The sequence below is a fragment of the Cygnus olor genome, chromosome 14 (assembly GCF_009769625.2).
Source record: "Cygnus olor isolate bCygOlo1 chromosome 14, bCygOlo1.pri.v2, whole genome shotgun sequence".
NCBI lineage: Eukaryota > Metazoa > Chordata > Aves > Anseriformes > Anatidae > Cygnus > Cygnus olor.
The window spans coordinates 17,966,834-17,982,553 of record NC_049182.1 but is presented as its reverse complement, the minus strand read 5'-3'; the positions used below and the strand labels follow the sequence as shown (position 1 = coordinate 17,982,553).

Below are 15,720 nucleotides of genomic sequence, written 5' to 3'. Positions count from 1 at the left end.
CGCAGCCCCTCTCGCTCCGCGGCGGGTAACGCGCGTGCTCCGTTCGGAGCGCGCTGATTGGCCGCTGGAGCCGGGAGCTGGGGGAGGCGATTGGCTCCCCGCGGCGCGCGGCCGTTGGCCCCGTTCGAATCCCGGTGCGTGGCCGGCGGCTGCTGCCATGGCCTCATGTGGGGCGGCCCTGCGGCGCGGCCCGGGCGGCGGCTGTGGTACGGGGCTGGGGGCTCGGGGCTCGGGGCTCGGGGCTCGGGGGGGGGGGGGGGGGGGGGGGGGTCGTCGTCGTCGTCGTCGTCGTCGTCGTCGTCGTCGTCGTCGTCGTCGTCGTCGTCTCCTGAGGGAAAAACGCGGCCTTCTCCTTTCTTCCTAGTCACGGGGAGGGCGAGGGGGGCGGGAGCTTTATCGAGGAGTGGCTGGGGGGTTTTATCGGCCTCAGCGCAGCGAGGGCGAAGGCGAAGCCTCTGTCGTTCTCCTCATGCGTTCTGGCTGTTGTGTGTGGGTCAGCTCCAGCTCGCGCCCCGCTGCAAGGATCCCGTGACGGCCAGGCGTCAGCGGCGGCGAGGAGTTCGCTGTCCTCCGAAATGCATCATCGGGTTAGGAAACAGAAGAGTAAGTAGTCCTTAAAGCCCTGCAAAACCAATGGTGTAATGCCTCTGAAAGCTACGCTTGTTAGTGCTTACACGCTGTTACTGCTTTGTTCTTTTTTTTTAATTATTTGTTTTGCTTTGTTAGTGGGGCTCGTTGCCTATCTTTCATCTCAACTTCAGCTGTAACAACATGTCTATTGGAGTTTTTTTCTATAAACAATTTTATATGTAATTTCTGTTAATCAAGAGGGTCTACGTTTTGAGTTAAAACGTATGATTCAAGTACTTCATTAGCTTTGTGTTGTGGTTTAACCCGGCCGGCAGCTAAACACCACACAGCCGTTTGCTTCCCCCCTCCCTCTCTGGGATGGGGGAGAGAAACGGGAAAGTGAAGCCTGTGAGCTGAGATAAAGACAGTTTATTAAGACAGGAAAATAATAATAACGATAATAATAATACTACTAATAATGTGTACGAAACAAGTGATGCACAACGCAATTGCTCATCACCTGCTGACCAATGCCCAGCCTATCCCTGAGCAGCCGGCCCCCCCACCCCGACTAGCCACCCCTGTATATTGTTCAGCATGACGTCAGATGGTATGGAATACCCCTTTGGCCAGTTTGGGTCAGCTGTCCTGGGTCTGTCCCCTCCCAGCTCCTGCTGCACCCCTAGCCTGCCTGCTGGCAGGACAGCGAGAAGCTGAAAAGTCCTTGGCTTGGTGTAAGCACTGCTCTACAACAATTAAAACATCAGCATGTTTTCAGCGCTCTTCTCATCCTAATCCAAAACATAGCACCCTACCAGCTACTAGGAGGAAAATTAACTCTATCCTAGCTGAAACCAGGACACTTTGCTTTTAGTGACGTTCTCATGGTTTATTAAAATGTAAGATACTCCTCAACTGAAAACTGACAGTACAAATCCGGATGGTGGTGGGGAACTTGGCAGAAGGTGAATTCTCAAAATAGGCTGTCATCAGGTAGTCTGCCTCTGAACCTTGTCAAGTGCCCAGCTGACTAATACTGAATTGCTTGATGACAGTAGGAAAACAGCTGGCCTTAAGTTGTGAGGCAAGTAGTTTAATAAGCAGATAGCATTCTGTCCTTTGTATAGAAAATCAGTCAACTTTGTCTAGCTTGGTGAAACTTCTCTCACCATGTGCATGCCCAACCTTTTCCTTCACCATTCTTTTCTGCATCCTTCTGCAGGTGAGACAGATCAGAACAGCGAGAAGAATGCACCTACCGCTGTAACTGGAGGGAGACCTGGATCTCTTGGATCAATGGTAAGACTCTTCTGTGGTATCTGTAGCGCTATAAATTCTGGCTCAACCTCACTGCGACTAGTTAAATCACCTAGCCCCTTTGTACAATAGCCATTAACCTATCTTAGTGAACTATGTATGGAACACATTATTTTGTGTGGATTTCTTAGTCACAAAGGAGGGAAATGGAGTAACTTTCTTTGGGATCATATGATGATTACTGGGGACTACTGAGTGGCGTGTTGAGTGGCTTTACAAAGCTTTCCTTAATGTAGGTTGCTATGGGTTTGTTGTTTGGGGGTTATTTTTTTCTCTTACCGTGTAATTGTGGTGCAGGTGCTTCTATGTGAGATCTTGCTTCTGTTGCTTTTCTATGGTGGACAGGCCAGAGCATAAACAGTGGTAAAAGAAACAAGGAGGGGACAACACTGTATATACAGGTTCTCAGTGCGATATGCAAGGAAATAGATGGGTTAATGAGTTGAATGGTAATGCTGACTTAGTAATTGAGTTTACTAGTACTCATGATATAGGAAGAAGTTAGGTGAACAAAGCAGAACTTCAAGGTTAAGCTGAACTTAAGAGGGTAAAGTGTTTTTATTGAATTTAGGGGATGTGTATGTCTCAGGTTTTCTCAGTCTCCTTCCTGTCACAAAGGCCTTGAGCTGTCCATTCATAGTAATGCTTACACAACAGTACAGTGGTAAAACTGACCCTAATCTAACCGATCTGCAGGAGAGAGACATTTGTTTTTGATATTGCGTGTCTTTAACAGTGTTGCCTACTGTTATGCTGAACTGTAATGTTAAATTAATATGCAGCGAGAAATCAGTTAAATATTTCTAATAAGTTTGTTTTCAAAAGCCGGTTAGTGGGAGTCTGAAGCCTAGAAAAGATCTCGTACTCATGAAAGAGAAAAAGAAACAGAAGACGCTGGAGAAGGAGGTATGAATACATTATGTGAGTGCAGTTCTGGAGTATGTTTACCGCTTCCCATAATCAAAACGATAAGCTTACTACTAATCCATGTTCCGTTTGTCTCAGATACGACACTATGCCTTTCTATTCCACAGCCAAGGAGGAGAGTTTTCTTCTCTCACAAGTTAAAACGAAGACTATTCTAACTTTTTACTGAAATATTTGGCTCAGTAGCGCAAAATAATTCAGCTGAGATTTAGGACTGCAAATCTATGGCATTTAACAATATGGAATTGTGATCATCTCATGTCCTTTTCTGTGAATGACAAATTTTAAGATGCGTGTTCTGAATGAAAGTCAATACAGTTTAGATACTCAGCCTTTTTAGGAAAACAAAGGGCATGACGTAATGATTATTTAATAAAAATTATATCATTAAATAAAAGAATACCTGTTATGTTGTAGATTCGTGCATTAGTGAGAGAGCGTGGAGAGCAGGATAAAAAACTTCAGGCTCTGGATGAGGATTTTGTTAAGATTGAAGCTAAGCTGAGTGCTGCAGTTCAGGAGAAAACGTCTCTTTTGGCAAATGTTGCTTGCCTGAAAAAACAGCTTCTGGAACTAACAAGAACCAATGAACTACTAAAATCTAAGGTATTCAAACGAATATATCACCTATTTGCTTTGACTTTGATGTTATTGAGTTCCCTGGTGAAGAGGGAACTTGCCTGTTGACACATTCCCTGTGCCCCTTCATGGCCACAGGTATAGAACATGTCTTGAGATACTGTGTGTTTGTCTGAAGACAGAGCTGGACTCGCTAACATCGTTGTCCAGGCCAGACAGAGATCAGTGGTGTGGGTGGTAGGGGGATGCTCTTTTGACAGCCTGAAGAGTGATCGATATGAAGCTGTTATGCTTATTGATTTGTTATATATTTCTAATAAGCTGTCTGAAGATGGTGTGCAGAAGAAAATGAGCAGCCTGTGCATGGAGTTAATGAAGCTCAGAAATAAGAGGGATGCCAAGGAAAAAGTAAGCTGCTTTGCACTGCATGGGATAATAACTGAGCTGTTCAGGAACTGACAATGAAGGGCTTGCAGTGGTCCCGCAGATCATGCTTAGTTTCGGTCCTCAATTCTGTAGTTTCTTCTATATTTCGCTCAGTGGAATTATGAAAAGTTAAAACAACAAATCTTGATTTTGCGGTTGATGTGTAAAGTATCTCTGAGTAAGTAAGTCTGAGGAAGGAAGCCTAGAAATACTTCTGTATCAGTCTGTTGGTCAGACTATTAATATCATTGAAAACCAGTGGTTGTAAGTGTGGTTTGAAGCTTAGACGTGTGGTTTTTTTTGGTGGTGATTGTCTGTAATTTTAACAAATGGTTAATATCTTTACAGATGGATAATTTGAATATAGGAGTCACGTTTAGCATAGTAGCAAGTACTGTAACTGAATCCTGGTTATGAATTAATTTCAGTTTATCTTTGTCTTAGACAATGGACTTATTTTTGTTTTTGTTTTTTTTTAGACTGCACTTGCAAAACAGGAAGACATGGAAATGAAGCTGCAGGAGGTGCAGAGGAATCTAGAGCATTCAAAAGGAAAAGTAGCACAGTTAGAAGAAAAACTGTAAGTGGTAATGTAGGGAATGCACTTAGACGGCAATGTATCGGGGCTTAGCTGCATATATTCACAGCAAGCATATAGTTTGGGGGGATATAAAGGCCTGGAATGAACTTGATGGAAAGAAGCTCGGCACTGCCAAGTTTTCCTTAAACTCAAGGGCCTTCTGCTCTTACCTAAAATCCCAGTGCTTGAATATGAGTGGATGTTTTACACTTAGGTTGAAATACGCAGTTAATAACGCAGGTACTGCAGTTCACAGTGGGAAGCAATGATGATTTGTCTAGCTAATGCTGCCCCTCTAGCATATTTGGTGGAAGGTGGTTCAGTATCTTTAGTACAAATGAGAAGACCACATGGAATAAAGAGCAAAAGATCATAGAATCACCTCTTAGAGTCAATACGAGTTTGTCAGCCACGCTGGATTACGGAAAGAACACGTTACGCTTAAGTTGTGATCAAACGATTTATTTGTACTTGCTTATCTGTAAGCAAATAGCTTAGAAATAGCTCTGAAGTGTTTCAATACATCCATCATGAAAGCTTCTTGATTTTTAGATCTGCTACGGAAAGAGAGAAAGCTGAAGACAAATTTGACACTGAAAAACTCTTGGAATATATCACAGAGCTCAGGTAAAAACAAATTGTTCTTAGATTTGACTGGGTAAGTTAAGAAGGCAGTAAAACTAAGGCTTGTTCTTGCCAGACGAAGTAGAAGCTTGGCAAAAATTATGTTTAACAGCATTGAAATGAAGGGGTGGGAAGGGGAATCTGACCTTTTTCCAGACAATAGGAAGGAGTCATAAGGTAATATTTTAATTACCTTTCTAAATGACTGTACTTTTGTGGGCTAAGCAGTATTATGGACAGGTTTTGTATCAGAGTCCTGAAATCAGTTTTCTAACGTGGTTTATTTAAACCCATAAATCAAGCTAGACTTGTTTTCCTCTAAATTACTGGCAGTAATGCCTTTGAGCATTCACTTGTAAAAACAGTCTTAACTTCCAGTGGACTTTGTAATATTCTGGTTTTCATTCAAGAATTGATCCATGTTGCTTTCGCTTGAGAAGAACATAGTCTGATAGTAAAAATTACCAGTCCAGTGCTTTGTAACAGATGGAAACCCTATTCAGTTTTCATAGTCAGGTGTACCTAGCTCAGGATGTGGTGAAAATACAAAACCATTTTAAGTTGTGTGATTATGTAAGTTTCTCTTAAAACACCCATTTTGAAATCAGTTGCGTTTAATTTTAAGTAACCTGTCTTAGTGCACAAAAACTTACCTGGAACACTAGCTGAAGGCTGCTTTTCTGTCGAAAACCACCTGTACTAAGTATTTTAAGAATTTCTCCTTTGTACTGAAGTGTAAGCTTAAAAATGAAACTTAGTGGTAACAAATACCTGAATTTTCTTCTACAGCAGTATTGCAGAAACTGTAGAGAAATACAAACTAGATGTTGCCCAGATGAAAGAGACATTGATAAAGAAAGACCAAGACATCAAGAACCTGACTGATACACTCAAAACAAAAGAGGAAGAATCACTTACACTGATCAGAGAACTTAATGAAAGGTGTGAGTTGCTTGAACAAGAAAAAGGTAAATGCTAGTGCCTTTCTGCTGTTCACATAGTTGGGATCACTTATACATCCTAAAGCATCTCTAATAGGTTTGTTTAAAATGTAAGTGTGGGTTCAAAGCAAAGTCAGCTCTCTGAGCTCCAACTGAGAACAGCTCACCATAATTCCATCTATACAGAAACCTCCTTGGAAACACCTCTGTCAAGTCTAAATTTATATTTCCATGGAGGTATACTAAGGTAGACACTATAGAATTCAAAGTTGTTTGCATGCTAGGCTTTAATCTGAAAGTTGAACGCAAATGAATTGTTCCTTAATCTTCCTTGAGAATCAGTGCTATATTGCTGTAATACACTGTTAGAGGTTTATGCACTAGTTCATTGAAGTACTGTGTGTCCAGGAAACCTTCGGCCCTGCCCTATTCTCCCTCTCCCATCTCCACCAGCCCATCTTTGAGGGAATCATTTAGAAGTTTTTCCTCAGCCATAGCTGTTCCCATTCCTAGCTGTTTCGATAAAAGATAATTCATTGAACCAAAGATCCCTACCTTAAAAAAAATCCCTTCCCTTAAAAATCCTATCCCTTAAAAAATTATTTTAAGTGGGATTCTTGGTGAATTCCCAGATGAGTTTTTCCATGTCTAACTTTAAAGCTAGGATGAATTAGAATTAAAGTACTATGAAGAAAAGGCGTTGTGCCTTCTCTACCTTCAAAGAAATACTACTTGATACTGACAATTGCTCTATGCAGAGAAAGAGTCTTCTGAGAGCAGGGGAAAAGTCCTGAGTATGAATGCTGAAATACAAGATCTGAAAAAAAAAATTGGCTTAGAAGAACAAGAACACCAAAAACTGCTTCAGAAGCAAGAGGAGATTCTCTCTCAGCTGCAGCAAGAGAAGGTAAATACAAACTTTAATTTAGTCTAAAAATATTCTAATCCCAATGTCTGGGACTGAATATTCTGATTTTGGTTAAACATAAAGTTGCTATACTGATAATGGTTTAATTTGTGGGATGTAGAAATGGATGCTGGCCAGCAAAAACTGTGTGTGATCTCATGTCTTATAAGAATCACAGCTGGCATGATCGTTGTTCTGCTTCTTCCATAAATTTGCTCTTATTGTGGTGCTATAAGGCTTGAGCATTGCAAAGTACCCTTCAGTATCTAGAAAACCACTGGTAATTTTAAAATCAGTTATATTCTGGCCCGCAGGAGCTGTCTGCATCTATCCAGCAGAAGTTACTAGATTTTCAAGATGAGGTAACAAGTGAGAGACACCTCTTGGAAGAAGAGATGAAGGTTGCAATGAATGAGCTGGATAAATTGCATGCTAAGGAGAAGAAAGCTGAGAAGTTGGTGAAGTGGTTGGAACAAGAAACCAAATCTAAAACTCTTGAACTTGCACAGATGGAAGTAAAGTTGAAAGGGTTTGTGAAGTAATCTCAGTTTAAAGTTTTAGAAGGAAAACATGTTAAATCAGCAGTGTAAGCAAAGCTTTTGAGCCTAATTCAGGTTTTAAAGAAACCTGAACACATCGGAATGTATTTCTTGCTGGGTTTTGATTAATGGCAGCAGTTAGAGGCAATCTAGTTGAATGATTTAAATAACTTTGTTATTTAAAGCTGTTTAATTAGCCTGCTGAGAGTTGCCTGATGTGCTAGTACTGTAGTAATGTGAAGTTATTGGGAAGAATAAGCTGCATGGATTTTTTTTATTGGTATTTATGTTCTGGAGAAGGCAATCACTAGGAGAGATTTTTCAAGCAAGTTATTTTTAACTTTCATGTGTTGAAAGCTTACTAGCAGCTATTAAATCTATTCCATAAATGAGATAACTTGGAAATTAAGGGGTGGGTGAAGTCTTTGTTTGCTATGAAGATGATGCTTTAATACATGAAAAGTTGTGGCAGAGACATTACTGATTTGTCAGTGTGCAAGTATTGCTGCTGCTGCTGCTGCCAGCCTTCTATAGAAGGTAATACATTCAGGCATGTTTATCTCCAGCATGGAGTGTTGCATTTTTATTTTAGGAAGAATGCTGAGTTGGAGCAAATCAACGAAATGCACAGCAGTGCGGTTCGGCAAATCCAGGAAGAGCATAGCAACACATTGTGTAAACTGGGAAAGACTCTTGCTGAGTTTGAAAGGTATTTAAGTTCCATTAAGATGTCGGGCAGCAATGATCTCTGAAACTATAATAACATATGCTCTTTATTCAACTGTCTTAGTACTTCACATTGTATATAAGAACTGGTGTGATATTATAGCGTTTTTGTGGTTTTTTTTGATGGCATTAAGAAATGTTATTTATTCCTTTTGAGTATTAGTCAAGTGTAATGACATACTCAGTAATCTAGCTGAGGAAGCTGTGAATGTTTCTTCTAAAATGTAACCAAGTGGAATACTCAAGTGCTCTTGATACTCATTGAGAGTTGTAGCTAGTAAAGATGGTCTCTGTACATTAAAATATCTTGCAGCAAGTCCTCCTGTTCAGGATCAAAACTTGCACTGATGATTGTCCTTCAGTTCTTGCAGACTTTTGTTTTCACAATATTCAGATTGTAGTATATTGATACTGTTATTGTTAAGAATGCAAGGCAAACCTGAAGGATCAGGCATCCTTCAGATAGTTGTTTTTATAGGCAGTGTTTTCACATCTCGGTAGAAATTTTAAATGTATCATAGAATAGAATATGCCACAGTTTTGCTGTTTATGCCTTAATAGATTAGAAAATCTTTTATGCATTTGCAGCATGAGTTTGGATTGCTCTCATAAGGCCTGAACTGGTTAATCTGCATTTGTTTAAAGTAACAAGTGCTTTCTTATTTGCACTGTCATACTAGCTACAAGAAGACAATAGCTGAAGAAATATGCAGCCTTAAAGTGGAGAATACATCTCTGCAAGAACAAATTGCTGACCTAAAAAAAACAAGCCAAGATAATCTACAGCTGTTTCAGGAAGCAGAGTACACTAAAGACAAAGCAAAAGAAGAATGTGCAAGGTATTTGGCTGACAAACTTTTCCTTAAGCCAGCTGAGGCTTGCCTTCTTAACTAGACCTTAGCATGGTGCTCTATCAAATAATATTAGCATTTGATGTAACCGTACATATCTTCCTTTTTCCCTATGCAGAAGGTTGAAAATGTTGATAGACAAAATGCGTTAGGATTATATGTATTAGAAAACTAATCGATCCAATTAATTGCTTGCAAATTTTCCTTTAGGTGGAACATAGGTAAAGGAAAATCTTTAACTGAATTCTGTTGGAATATTGTTTTTATGAGACATATTAGTTACAATGACTGTTCCACGAACTAGTAAGATCCACAGGGGCAGAAAAACATATTTAATTCAGATCTGACCATCTGCCACTCTGTCCTGAATAACGTCTGTCATCTCAAGTTCTGCTCACAAGCAGATGCTGATTAACAGTCCTCAAATTAACACACTGCAGTGAAGTAAACAAAAGCCCTCCCTCTGCCCAATGTGCAACATCACATTGCAGCTGAAAAGTAGTAAAGCCAGCAGTTGTCCTTGGCCAGTATTGTGGGTATGTTTCTCTGACCAGATAACAGCAGCTTAGTGGTGCATATTCTCTTTTGAGCTCAGTGTGGCAGACCATGTGCAAGCTCCCTGCTGTGGGCAAGTGATGGGAGGAAATGAGGGAGTTGGGTTGTAAATGGTCCCAGTGTACGATTGCCATTATTAAGCAACTGAGGCAACTGCCTGTACAGGTGCTGCATTATGGAGTATATTGTGTGTGCACTAAATTTCCTTCCCTGCTTCTCTGAGGGTCATCGCTAGCTAGCTTGCAAAGCTGAAGTTGGTTTTAAGTCTGCAACTATGCTCTAATATTTTCAACAGTTGAATGTGTCAACCATTCACATGCAACTGCATTAAAACCCTTTTTTTGGCCAAACTAAGTTGAGCCATTTCTGATCTCCCCATCTGTCTTAAAGCTTTGCTGACTTAGAAAATGTTTCTGTAATGCTTCTGCTGTTTCATACACCTATAGCCAGGATGATAAGACTGTCCAGAAGAGAATTATAGCTTACTCCAGCTTATTTTAAGACACCTTTGGTTTTAAGATGATGTCCTTTATTTTCTCCTTGCTTGTTTGATATTTCTTCCAGTTTCTATTATAGTTCTTAAAAGAAAAGCAGCTGAAGAGTTATTTTGTTTTACATGCCTACTGTAGAGTGTGGCAGGGGGATGGATTTAGTCTCCACCTAGATGATAAAAACGAATAGCTTAGGTAAGAGAGGGAAGTCAACATTTTAGATGTAAAATTTGTGAACCCTTGAGGTCATCCACACTGAATGATCTTGGCTAGCTTCTGCTTGAGCAAACCTCTGCATGAAAAGCTTACTGGAGTACCTTCCATTAAGAGCTGCTAGTATTAAACAGTCACAAATAAGAAACATGAGACTTCCTTGCTTTGAAAGCACTGCTTCTTCATAGAAGTTAAACCACATCTTGAACTAGATTGCTTTCTGTACTATATTGTTCTCTTACGGTACTGTTAGCGCAAACCTTCATTTCAGTTCAAGTAACAGATTTTCAAACATGGTTACTCGTATTTTAATATTAATTACTAGTGTAAATAATAACATAAAAAAGTTAAGGATGGTTCGTTATGGATGGTTGATGTTTTCCTCAGGATGCTTTTAGAAGCCCAGACAAAGCTTGCACTGAAAGAAGCAGAAGCAGAGAGAACAAGAGAGTCTTGTCTTGCACAAATGACTAAGCTTCAGGAAAAACTGAAAGAGCAAACTGAAGATCTACAAAAAAAACTTGAAGCAGAAAGATCAAGGTGACTTTTCAGAAACTAAACTTGGGTATTGTAGCACACCCAAGTTTTATTGTGAAGAAATGCTGAGAGCTGAAACTTTTTGCTTCTTAGGAAAACCGTAAGTGAAGATGTGACCTCTGGCTTAAAAGAAGAGATAAAGACTTGGCGTAACCTATATGAAGAGTTGCATAACAAAACTAAGCCTTTTCAGGTGTGTGAAGAAATAGGTGTTTATTACGATGTTGACTTCAGACTTTATTAGTATGTTGACTCAAGTTTTTCTCTTGAGAAATAAACATGCTATCTCCCATTCTACAGCATTTGTATTATGATTTCCTAAGTTACCATCCCTTCATCCAGCTATGTCACTTCCCAAAACAATCGTTCTTTGTAGATCTCAGTCAGCTTTTAAAAAAAAAAAAAAAGTTAGACTTAAAAATAAAAATGAAAAATGTACTATGTATTTCAGTGCCAGCTAGATGCATTTGAAGTAGAGAAGAATGCTCTCTTAAATGAGCATGGTGCAGCCCAAGAAGAACTGAATAAACTAAGTGAGGCATATGCGAAACTACTTGGCCACCAGAACCAGAAACAAAAAATCAAGCATGTTATGAAGTTGAAGGAGGAGAACACCCACTTGAAACAGGTTTGTCTAATTGTAATGTTAGAAATTGGAAATTCATTTACTTGATTCTTCTTATTTGCTGAATTCTCTAAGTACTTACAGACTAACTCTGCAAGCTACTTGTTTTCTACGGTTCTTACATTCTTTGTGTGCGCTAGGCTAGAATGAACCACCAGTTCCAGAACAGCAAGAGAATCTGTTTTAGTGAGGACTAAATACATGGTATACAGGGTGATCTTTACTCTTGTTCTTAATCTAACTTCTAAGGATTGTTTTCCTTAGGATGTCTCCAAACTGCGTGCACTGCTAGCAAAACAAAAGCAAACAAACAGGGATCTTCAGGAGCAACTCTGTGCAATTCAGGGCATTAGGCGGTTTGATCCTTCCAAAGCTTTCCAGCATGACAGCAAGGAAAATATTTCTCCAAGAACTCCTTTGAAAGAAGGTAAGCATGGATATTCATCTGTGTCCTTGTATCTCTTTAACTTATCCAAAGAACATATGGCAGTCTTGCATAGTCTACTTCACTTGGGGAAGGAAGGAGATAGCATCTCCTGTGTTTTACAGCACGTGTTGGGAGGCTACAGCTGTGGGGTGTTTCCAGTGTACTTCTGGCCATTGTATTTCCCAGCCCTGTTTGTTTTAATGCTAGCTGAGACAGCTGTTTGTCGGGTCAGACAACAGAAAGTGTGTTTAATGTGGAGGAGTAGGTTACGGACTCAACTGTTTTGCATGAGATTGTAAGATGTGAACCTTGTTTTGCGGCTGTGTATCACCCACTGACTTCTCATACAGTTTACCTGTTGTAGCTAATCCAGTGGTATTCAGTATCTCCTGCAACGGCAATAAGGGTGAAAGTGACTCAGAGGATTGAGCCCTGGTTGTTTAGTTGGTACTTGCAGGACCTTACACTGCTGTAGGTATACAGGTAGGAAGCAAAAAGCCTGCTGCAGGTGAATGTGGAAGATTCCACATGGAGATGGGGAAGGATACAGATCTCGAGCAGACCTTTGCTTCCGAATGTATTTGTGTCTGAAATTCTGGTCTTGCCTGTCATGTGCAATCTAATGCCTTCCTTTCCCCCTGAACACAAATAATTGTTCAATGCGAGGGAGCAGTAGTGCAAAATCCAAACTTAGTAATGTTTTTCCATTGCAGGTAATAGAAACAAAGTGTAATATTTTCTTGCTATGAAGAAAAATATTTTACATCACCAATAAACTTAAGTAATACAGAAGATTTCAACAGACTATTTGTTCAAGGTAAAATTGGGTGCTGTATGTTATACATATTAGCATGATTACTTGAGAAGTGATATAAAACAGCCTATTTTTAGAAAAACTACACTTGGTCATCCTCAAATCGGAGGCCACAGAGGGCTGCATGTTCTAGACTCCTGGTAACATCCTTGCAATCTTGGACTCAGAAGCTATTTAGTTTGTTTTTCTAACAGTGCAACTTAAGTTCAGAAAAGGTGAATAATTAGGCGAAAAGGATGACAAAACCTGCATTCATGTAAGATGTTATTTTGTACCTGTCTAATTTTTTCAATTCCATGTTAAATTAATGTTGCTGATTGTAGTTGCTTTGATACCAATGGCAGGAGCACTTTCCAGAGACTTTCTCCTTTGTGGCCTATGTAATACAGGTCAGATGTAAAAAGTCATATTGTACAGTTGGTTTGGATTTTTTTTAATAATTTGTATTCAGGACATGCTGATTTCTTTCCTGGGGCTAGATAATGCAACTATTGATCTCCAGAAGAGGATTTCCAGGTCAGACTTGGACTGCCTTGTCTATGTCTTTGCATCCCATAGCTAAGATTAAGGTCTTAAGGGAAATCTTTTACCAATGTTGTGCTTACTGGACTCTTAAATAGTCATAGCTGTTGCAGCCAGCTGTCTTACTTGATCAATGTTATGTGGATGGGAATATCAACAGAACTTTTTTTTTAATTGGGTGGGAGGATGCCCACTACGCATTCATTTTTATAGACTTGGATTTTGGCAAGGTGGAAGGAATCTGTTGAACTGCATCTAAAATTAAGAATGTTTTAGCAGAATAAATATTTTAAATGAGTTTCTGTCCATTTCCTTCTTAAACCAGTGATTAAGAAAAGCAACATAAAATTACCCTGTAAGTGACCTAGTATTTTAATCTTAAATCTTCACAACAAAACTTAGTATCAGGCTTGTCTGAAAGACAATGTAATTCTCGAACTGTACAGAAGAAATGATTTGGCTGAACTGTACAATAGATATAGCTTGCAATTCTTTTACTCTGTTATTTCTGGTGAATTTCTATTAATATAGAAATAAATACTGGAACTCAAGTGAAACATGTGGAACTGTTTTTACTAATTGTATATACTAATATTTTGTATACATGTGCTGCAAAGAAAATATACAAAGCATAGCATGTCACCTTATGGTAATACTGGAGAAATGAAATATTGAAAATGCATTCTAAGTCCAAAGAAATAAATTGGTGGTTCTTGTACATTAATGCCATCTTTGTGTATTTACTTGAGCTTCCGAAGATGAGATGTTTGAATTGAGAAATACTTAGTGTTCAATTTATGGGGTTGGCTGAAGTAGACAGAGGCATTTTAATGAAGAGCTTACTGTAATAATTTAAGAAGACTAGAGTTCTCTCTCCATGTGGAGAAAATGATAAAGTTAGCTGGTTTTGTTGTCTGAAAGATGCAAGTGGGATGAAAAACAACTATGGAAGAAAGAGAGCTTAGTCTTACTGACTCATTTGATGAGACCCTGGTCTTTGTGGAAAGCCTAATGTTACACAGCCGTTTACATCCAGCAGCCAGTGGGTTTAAAATGAACAGTTGGTTAGACCAAACTTGATTGAGTAAACAACAGAGCAAAGAGTAACAGGGCAAGGGGAGAAATCCATATTAACAACAACAACAAAAAAAAACTTGTGTTCTTGCATTTTCACTTGTAACACTTGACTGCTATTATACTGGTGTTTTTGTTTCAAGATTGAATGCTCTTAAGCAAGGTTGCTGATAGTTGCACACTTGCTTTGGTGTCCTTCTCCTAAGGGTGTTTTTAAGGCAAAAATCACTGTTCATAAATCAGAATGCAAAAATCTGATGAAACACCTTTTTGACCAAAAAAAAAAAGACATTGAGTTCCATGTGTTTTTAATGTGTAAGCTAGTCTTGTATTGCATGAGAGATTAAGAATGAATATTAAACAAGGGCTCTACAAAGCTCAAACATACATGATGGCACTGAATTCATGTACACTTTCAACTGAACCTTAATGATGCAGAACGTGTCAAATAGCAGAAAGTTAGCAAGAGTTGGTCAATGGGTGAAAGAACACTAAGTGAAGCAAAGTACTGGAAGTATCATGGAAGTGTGCTTTTATGCCTGACTACACACTTCTTTCACATTGCCTTAATGATTAAAACTTTCAACCTTAATTGGGAGTTTTTCCGAAGTCCATTTTAAATCTTTCTTAATATTTTACACTAATAAAAATAATAGGGCAACTCAATAATTACACCAGCATTACAGCATTGTCAGCTTTTGCTTTAATGTTAAAATATGAATAAATAGCATAGAGCAGGTTTGTGAGAGATGCGGGGGGAAGCTGAAAAGCTTTGTTAGCTTCAGTTTAATAAAAAAAAAAAAAGCTTTTTTTGTAAAGCTTTGTCAGCTTCAGTTAAAGGGGTATTGCTAGTTTCATGCACATGCAATATATTTGTGATCAACCATCAATTTTTCAGTTGTTTAACTGACTTGAGCTGTTGCTGTAAGAATTCATTAATTTCATGTTGTGGCATATGCCTTATTCTGTTTTGTACTGAAAGCAATATGTAACAAGAACTTATTTCTCTGATCATGTCTCTCAGTATTGTAGCAAGATCTGGGTTCTACTTTGCCTACGTTTAAGATGAAGAGCGCTAGAATCCTCAGTCTGGCTGACCTCATTAGAGCCCACCTCCTGTTTCCCATACAAAGAAAATGGCAAGAGGCTCAGTGCCAGTGCACGGAATAAATTTATGCACACAATGGTTGCACTTGCTCATGCTGGCTATTAAGAAGTCAAAATTGAAGTTCATATCGAGCCTTTCAAATGGTACCACTGGGAATAAAACCAAGCTTAACAGGATTCAGAACCAAACGTGATCTAGGGCTCGGATTAGCATTTGGGTTTCAAAGGTCATCTGAGCTACTGCTTCTTTCAGTCCACGTGCTCTCTGCAGACAAAGGCACGAATGCACCGCTGAACAGCAATCATTGCCTAGACTGGAACTTCCTCCTACAGTTTGAGGCAATGCCTGAAATGCTGGTGGAAATGGA

At 39.4% G+C, this 15,720-nt stretch overlaps 1 protein-coding gene across 3 annotated transcripts; it reads left to right on the top strand.

Moving 5' to 3' along the window:
• The first annotated feature begins 83 nt into the window (after positions 1 to 83).
• On the top strand, positions 84 to 13,889 carry HMMR (hyaluronan mediated motility receptor). Of its 3 annotated transcripts, none has more exons than XM_040572951.1 (18): positions 84 to 134; positions 499 to 603; positions 1,793 to 1,869; positions 2,713 to 2,793; positions 3,232 to 3,420; positions 3,715 to 3,801; positions 4,299 to 4,399; positions 4,952 to 5,026; positions 5,813 to 5,991; positions 6,723 to 6,871; positions 7,186 to 7,400; positions 8,003 to 8,119; positions 8,817 to 8,975; positions 10,634 to 10,786; positions 10,877 to 10,976; positions 11,235 to 11,411; positions 11,673 to 11,835; positions 12,549 to 13,889. In XM_040572951.1, exons 2-18 carry the CDS (start codon positions 576 to 578, stop codon positions 12,566 to 12,568), a joined length of 2,070 nt encoding a protein of 689 aa, XP_040428885.1. In that variant the 5' UTR covers positions 84 to 134; positions 499 to 575; the 3' UTR covers positions 12,569 to 13,889. The 3 variants fall into 3 exon arrangements, with proteins under 3 accessions (XP_040428885.1, XP_040428883.1, XP_040428884.1); XM_040572949.1 differs by having other exon boundaries at positions 96 to 206; XM_040572950.1 differs by lacking the exon at positions 2,713 to 2,793 and having other exon boundaries at positions 96 to 206.
• The last annotated feature ends 1,831 nt before the right edge of the window (positions 13,890 to 15,720 follow it).

Coding starts and splice junctions, on each gene's coding strand:
- HMMR (XM_040572949.1), top strand. CDS start 158: ATGGCCTCATGTGGGGCGGCCCTGCGGCGCGGCCCGGGCGGCGGCTGT. Junction 7,401..8,002: donor ATGGAAGTAAAGTTGAAAGG/GTTTGTGAAGTA, acceptor TTTTTATTTTAG/GAAGAATGCTGAGTTGGAGC. Junction 11,412..11,672: donor AGAACACCCACTTGAAACAG/GTTTGTCTAATT, acceptor TGTTTTCCTTAG/GATGTCTCCAAACTGCGTGC.